At 38.0% G+C, this 7,687-nt stretch overlaps 1 protein-coding gene across 2 annotated transcripts in view; it reads right to left on the reverse strand.

Annotated features, from left to right (window-relative positions):
- PIK3C3 (phosphatidylinositol 3-kinase catalytic subunit type 3) overlaps positions 1-7,179 on the reverse strand; it is a 128,895-nt gene extending 121,716 nt beyond the window's left edge. The window contains exons 1-2 of one of the 2 annotated variants that reach the window (XM_001082892.5): positions 7,020-7,179; positions 4,383-4,571 (exon numbers count right to left, since the gene is read on the reverse strand). In XM_001082892.5, coding sequence (XP_001082892.3) covers positions 4,383-4,571; positions 7,020-7,087 — 257 coding nt within the window. In that variant the 5' untranslated portion in view covers positions 7,088-7,179. The remainder of the gene's footprint in view (positions 1-4,382; positions 4,572-7,019) is intronic. The other variant, XM_077975509.1, reaches the window with a different exon arrangement.
- Between the last annotated feature and the right edge of the window lie 508 nt (positions 7,180-7,687).

Genomic DNA, 7,687 nt, shown 5'->3' on the forward strand with positions numbered 1-7,687 from the left:
TATATGTACGTAGATGAATAAACGTGTGTGTGTATATGTATATAGATAAACCCTCTATATATTTATGTAAATTTTCTTATACATTTAAACCTCATACTGTATTCGATAATTTCAACCCTCTTCAAGAGAAGCTGGCTTTTAAACTCCAAAAGAATACTGTGCCAACATTATACAAACTATTCCCTAGCAGACACATAGAATTCTATTTCTGTTTACTCAAAATTATTCTGTTCATTCAAAGTTATTATCTAAGGGACATATCCTAGTCTATGTTAAATACATCTGTATTGATAAAATATTTAACAAAATTTCCAAAAACTTAAACAACAAATCATTTATATATGCCATAGAAATTAGGGATGGCTATCAATTTCAAGAAAAAGAGTTATTAAATCCTTTTCTTCTACGAAATACTTTTTTAAAAAAATCACGTGCTTAAGAAAGCCAGTATCTACTATACATAGGCTCAAACAACTAAATGAAATTATTTAATTACTAGCCACACGGTAGGGCAGGCTAAAAAGAAAAACACTAAGCAGTGCCATCTTTTGCCAATGAATAAACCACACACCAGCTAAAGACAACAATAAGCAATTTCTTTTTGGAAAATATTGTGATATTTCTTATTCTGTCCTTTAATGACAACGAGACAATACCAATGACCAACTAATCATTAGTCTCAAACCTTTTGCTATTCAACACCAGGCAACAACACCTCTTTCAATCAAAGCAACTGCACTTAATCTGTTTTATATACTAGCCTTCTGCAGAAGAATTCTTTTGAAAAAAAAAAAAAAATGATGCTATTTTGGAAGGCCAAGGTGGGCAGATCACTTGAAGTCAGGAGTTCGAGACCAGCTTGGCCAACATGGTAAAACCCCCGTCTCTACTAAAAATACAAAAAAAAATTAGCCAGGCGTGTTGGCGCGCCTGCAGTCCCAGCTACTTGGGAGCCTGAGGCAGGAGAATCGCTTGAACCCAGGGGGCAGAGATTGCAGTGAGCCAAGATCATGCCACTGCACTCCAGCCTGGCGACAGAGTGAGACTCCATGTCAAAAAAAAAAAAAATCCTTCAGCTAAAAACTTTGAAAACTGCTCCAGATATTCTAGAAGTTATAGAAAAATCTAGTCAGACACCAAAAAGGTATATATTTTGGACACCACTTTGTTTTCTTCCTCTTCATGCATCATCCCTATCCCATCTGCTAACCCTCATTAACCTTAAGAATACACTCGCCGGGCGCGGTGGCTCAAGCCTGTAATCCCAGCACTTTGGGAGGCCGAGACGGGTGGATCACGAGGTCAGGAGATCGAGACCATCCTGGCGAACACGGTGAAACCCCGTCTCTACTAAAAAATACAAAAAAAAAAAATAGCCGGGCGAGATGGCGGGCGCCTGTAATCCCAGTTACTTGGGAGGCTGAGGCAGGAGAATGGCGTAAACCCCGGAGGCGGAGCTTGCAGTGAGCTGAGATCCGGCCACTGCACTCCAGCCGGGGCGACAGAGCGAGACTCCGTCTCAAAAAAAAAAAAAAACAAAAAAAGAATACACTCACCTGGCAACAATCAAAACATCACAAGATTGCAGAGCCTAAATCTGGATGGTCCAATCCCCACCAAGTACCCCCATCACCGCATACCACTGTGCTAGCACTCGAATCTGATTAAAATACTTCTGTATCCTAACTTTGTAATTTTTGAATTAGATGGTATTAATATGTCTCTCTACAGCCATTTTCAAAACCTTTATGAGACAATGTGAAATATAAGTGTTCTTAAAAATGTAAACTACTTCCCTGAAGAATAATATTCACATAAGAAAAACTTAGAAATTTGCAGTACATACACCTAAAGATGAGAATTTACCTTAAGTGTAATTAAAGAAAGTACAAGTGTCCCTCATGGGATCTGTTAGTGTAGGACAAAACAGGACATGCTATGATAGACTTGAATAAATTTTGAATGAGTTCCTCATTATTAGAACTCTCACAACCCACTATCAGAAAGTCAGAAATCAAACAGATTTAAATCTCATACTGGCCCTAAAACACAATCTGAACTAAGGAATGCAAAAATTTGGACAGCAAGAGATCCCTTTATGACCTAATTTATTCTTTCCAAGGTTTATACAGTATCTTTTATAAGCAAATACTTAACAAAGAATAAGGACTATTTAAAGTTTTTACCTCCATTCATTTTAGGATGGCAATTTTTGTTTTGATGAACTACCAATAAATTCAACTTTTGAACGCTAAAGAGCCGGATGTATAAAATGTGCAAATGTTTTCTCTTAGTCTTCTAAAGACTATTTTTTTTTTACGTTATTTTATTTTATTTTTATTTTTGAGACAGAGCCTCGCTCTGTTGCCCAGGCTGGAGTGTAGTTGCTCAATCTCGGCTCACTGCAACCTCTGCCTCCTGGGTTCCAGCGATTCTCCTGCCTCAGCCTCCCAAGTAGCCGGGATTACAGGTGCCTACCACCATGCCCAGCTAATTTTTGTATTTTTAGTAGAGAGGGGGTTTTACCATGTTGGCCAGGCTGGTCTTGAACACCTGACCTCAGGTGATCCACCCAGACAGTATTTTTTTTAAAAGTCTATTCTCATGGTATTTTATCAAAAATAAGGTGTTTTTCTAAATCTATTGTCTACATAGCTTAGACATTTTAATTTCAAAGTAGTTTTAAATAATTTTAAGTACTTTCCTTATTAAGTACTTTCACAATTTAAAAATTACAAATTTTTAAAATTCAAACTTTTAGAGATCAAACATGGGAGTTTTCACATTCTTGCAAATATATAATATAAAAATTAATGCAGAGAAGAGTTGGCAAATGGGAGGACGAGGAGAAAACCTTTAACCTTTTAATTGAGAATTTGCTTTTGCTGTAATCTCCTTTTTTGTCAAGTTATGCAACAAAACCCACCATACATTTTTCCTCACCAAAATGTTTTTGACTTTCTAGACCTAAATTTGTTTTAACTCTTTTGTGAGTAATAGGTGACCTCAAAAATCTAATTAAAGCTTTGAGCTCTGTCCTTGAAAAAATACAGAAGACACAAAATTCTGCATACACCTTCAGGGGTTTGAAGACTTCCTGATTCCAGTTTAAGAATCTCTGATACAATTAAGGAATTCGGCTCCATTGTTTTAAATGTGATGGTGATGATACTATAGTTATGCTTTAAAAACAGATATACAGAAATACTTACAGTTAAGTTGTTATAACGTTTGAGATTTGTTTCAAAATGGTGAGAATACAAGATCGGCCATGAGTTAACGGTAGGTATATAACAGAAACGTAGGCGTTCACTGTATTATTCCATGTTCATAGGTTTAAAATTTCCCAGAATAAGAAGTATTAAGTATATAGAGACATATTTTTTACGTGTGTGTGTATATCTACATACACACATCTCTCTCTCTCTCTCTCTCTCTATATATATATATATACACACAGATATATCAGATATATATAGAAATACAGATAGACTAGATAGACAGGCAGACAGATCTCTCTCCACAAAAGACTACTGAAGAAACTACACCATTAATATATTTGGTTTTGACATAGCCAGATCACCAGAGTTCAGGCTTCCGCTCTCTGAAAACCCTTTCCAGCCACACTTGGTGACGCCTGGGACACACAGGGTTGAACCCTCTATGGCACAGTCTGGCTGTCCATGTGGTCACATCCTGTCTCCCAAGGAATACGCTTTCCTTAAAAGCATACAGCCTGTGTATCCTGCAGTGAGCCTACCAGAGTGCTGAATAACACTCACTCATTAAACATCAGAACTGCACTATATAGTCTATCAAATAAGAAGTGTCAAGAAGTCATATTAAAGATCCACAATACTCTTTTGAAAAAACAGGAACTTCATGTTCATCATATTTACCCTGCATCTTGACAATGTTTTGCTAATGTACCATGCTGAATAAACCATGAATCTAAATAAATTAGTTTCATATGTAAAATAATAATAACAATTTTAACTGAACAGATGGCAACAGAGCTATCTCTAAAGATCTGAGCTCCAAACATCAGGTTGGACAATATTTCAGACTATCCAGAAGTATTTATGCGTTCAAGAGCAGAAGATGGTAAAATGCCACAGATGTGTTTGGTCATGTAAATCAATCAAGTGCTTATCAAAATGTCGATATGCTAAATACAAACATAAATCCATTTCCATTTCAACTGCAGTTATAATACTGATATGCATAGTACTTTATCTGAGTATGTTTCTACTTCAAATGATTTGATCAATGCCTATAGGCATTAAGAAATTCTCCTATAATTCTACTAAATTATACTGGCAGCATCCATAAAGAAAGGTAAGAACAGTCTGGAACATACCATAAGCCAGAAAAAAACTTACTTCCATCTTGTACTAAATGCTTTGTAGGATGTTCTCACTGGCAAGGCCAAAGGCTTCCCTTCTGCAAAAACCTGACAAGTAACATAAAGATCCGAGCATGTCTCTTGGTATAGTCCTGAAAACTTCAACATTGGGTCTTCTAGGACAGCTTTATAACTCTTTTGTTCTCTCTTCCCTTCCAAGCTTCCTCTGAAAGCACAAGAGCAACAATGTTTTAGACCTGAATTTTTTAAACATGTACATATATGCATAAGAACTAAGCATGTACATATATGCTTTAAGCATGTATACATATGCATAAGTATAAAAAGAGTTTACCTTTGTGTTAAGGTATGCTACTTAAACAACATTTTCCTGTATATGCAATTAATGTCATTTTTATATATGGTAAGGGTTTCTTAAAATCCTAACATACCTAATATCAGTCCTATCTTCATCAACACATTTCTCTATTTTATACTTCTGAATTTTAAACCCTGCCACCAACCCTTGATCTACCCTCCAGAAGTCACCAGCTTTCTAGACCTTGGTTTCATTTTCTTCATCTCAAGTTGACCACATATTCATCTGTTCTTTCAGGAAACATTTACTATCGTGGGCATAGAAGTCCAGAAGAAAGAAAAGATAAACAATACAGTATTACAATAAAATATTAAGTCATTGCTTCTGGGGAGAAAAATTTACTTTTAACTGCATGTTTTTATTCTACTCTTTCCATTTTTTTTTTTTTTTTTTTTTTTTTTTTACTATGCATATGCACTGTCTGATCATTTCTGTAAAAAATAGTGGTGTAAGTCATAAAAGATACGGACAGGATACTATCAGAGGGAGGAACATTTTTTTTTTTTTTTTTTTTTTTGAGACGGAGTCTCACTCTGTCCCCCTTGCTGGAGTGCAGTGGCCGGATCTCAGCTCACTGCAAGCTCCGCCTCCCGGGTTCAGGCCATTCTCCTGCCTCAGCCTCCCGAGTAGCTGGGACTACAGGCGCCCGCCACCTCGCCCGGCTAGTTTTTTTGTATTTTTTTTTTTAGTAGAGACGGGGTTTCACTGTGTTAGCCAGGATGGTCTCGATCTCCTGACCTCGTGATGGGAGGAACATTTTTTAGACATCAAGATTACATCAGATACTGTGCCAGAATTTTATATGTTCTTTCTTACATAATTTTCACCATATTCTCATTTTATAAATGAGGAAACAGAGACTTATAAACTAAACTCATTATCCAAAGTCACAAAGTAACAGAGCTGAGAATAAACACTAGGGCAGGGAGGCCAAAGCCAATATTCTTCCCATTACAGCAAGATAAATCAGAGTCTCAAGAGTACTTAGGCTGGCGTGGGGAAGGGACTTAGGACCCCAGATAGATGTCTGAAATGATCCTGAACAATGCATAAGAGTTGGAGCAAAAGATGCAGAACGTCATCTCAAAGGGAAAGGCAACAGAGCGATACCCTGCCTCAAAAAAAAAAAAAGGATCCGCTTTTCGGTTTTTCTTTATTTTTAATGTTCAAACATTTCAAAAAATGCATTCGTATATTCAAGAAATACTGAACATCAAGCTGAAGGAAATCCCTTTATCAATACTGATCCTGTATAAACTACTAGTGGTGTATGCTATGGAAAATACTTTAAATGGCTGTATAAAGTATCATACAAAGGTACAACGTGGTTGTTGACATACTACTTTTACCACCATCACCACAAACTAAAAAGTAAAGGATTTTGTCAGCGAATAAGGGACTTCTGAAAATAAAATGAAACGATCATTCAAAGGTACATCTGACAACTGAGAAAATTTATTTATCACTTACTGCAGGCCTTTGACCAACACATATTTGTTGAATATTAACTGAACATACACAAGAAATGTTTATTAATTATGGATGATGCTGTGGTCAATAATTTGTGATAGCTTTGACAACACTTCTATATGACCACCTTAAAAGAGATATAATTTCCAACTCTGTTTTGTCCGTCCCTCGTCATTATACCAGTTCCATTATCCTCATCTCAAGATACCACGCTCCTGACCTTTACTTCAGCCGTGGTGCCCCAAAGTTTTCCTGCAACGACTCTTTCCTCCTATCTTCTTGGTACCCTTGCAACTGGCACCCTCATCTTTGACTTATTCCCAACTTCCCTGACTAAACACTGCCATACTACCCAAAGATTCACCCTAGGCCTCTATCACCTCCCGTGCTGCTAATACACCATGTGCTCATCTTATTCTCGACTATCGCATCTGATTGTGCCTACCTCTCCATAATTTCTGAAGCCTTCATTCCACCCTACAAGCCCCGTTCCAAAATAAAGATCGTCCTCTTACTTACGAAGAGGCTCGATTTCTTAATTTACAATAAAATAGTAAAAACTTTAAAGACTGTAAAATACAGTGGAACTTAAGGGCTATTCCTACCGCTGTGCTTCTCATAGAGACCACGTATTAAATCCTTTTCCAACAGAGCCCCTCTCCACGATCCACTCTCTGGCGCCTCCCTGGCTACAGCCCTCCCAGCCGCCCCCGGTCCGCGCCTTGAGACGAGTCACATACTTTCTGCCTCTCACTCCCAAAAAGCCCCTACCCCTACGCCCCTACGCCCCAGCAATCCCACTCCCTGTCCCGAGGATTCTCTTACATCTTAAGCTGGACGTTGATATCTAGGTCACAACTGTAGATGTAGTGAAACTTCTCTGCTTCCCCCATCGCAACGTCGGCGAGGGTACGACCTATAGCGGAAAAATTACAGGAACGACAACAGAAATGAACCAGCTGAGTCCCACAACAGAGGAACTTCCGGTTCCGCCCTCGCCAGCACGCCTCCAATCCCAGCCTGGAGCGAGTTCCGACGCGGCGGAACTCCCGGCCGAAACAACTCTTCTGCGCATGTGCACAGGCGCCCACCATCTTGCTTAAGGGTAAATGTATACGGGAAACGGCTTATCCGATTACATTCCAGTTTTCCTGTCTTGACAGCACTTTTTTTTTAAAGAAAAAGAGACGCTATCATTTGAGCTTGAGCTGTTCCTAAAACAATACAAAAGAAAATTCAATTCAAAAAGAATTACAACAGCTTTCACTGGCTGCCGTCTAAACAGGTTACAAGCACAAAAATTGGAATTTTGCCAAGTTTAAATTCCAGTGGCCTTCCCCGAAATTGTAGCACTAATTTGCTATCGCAAGCAAGGATTTTCTCTTTCTGCTCTAAACAATAGGGAAAGGACTAAATAGAGAACAAATAAATCTGAGTTTCATGTTTGGTGTTGTCAATATTAATGCTACTTTGGACGTAATACTTGCGTGCAT

The sequence above is a fragment of the Macaca mulatta genome, chromosome 18 (assembly GCF_049350105.2).
Source record: "Macaca mulatta isolate MMU2019108-1 chromosome 18, T2T-MMU8v2.0, whole genome shotgun sequence".
Classification (NCBI taxonomy): Eukaryota; Metazoa; Chordata; class Mammalia; order Primates; family Cercopithecidae; genus Macaca; species Macaca mulatta.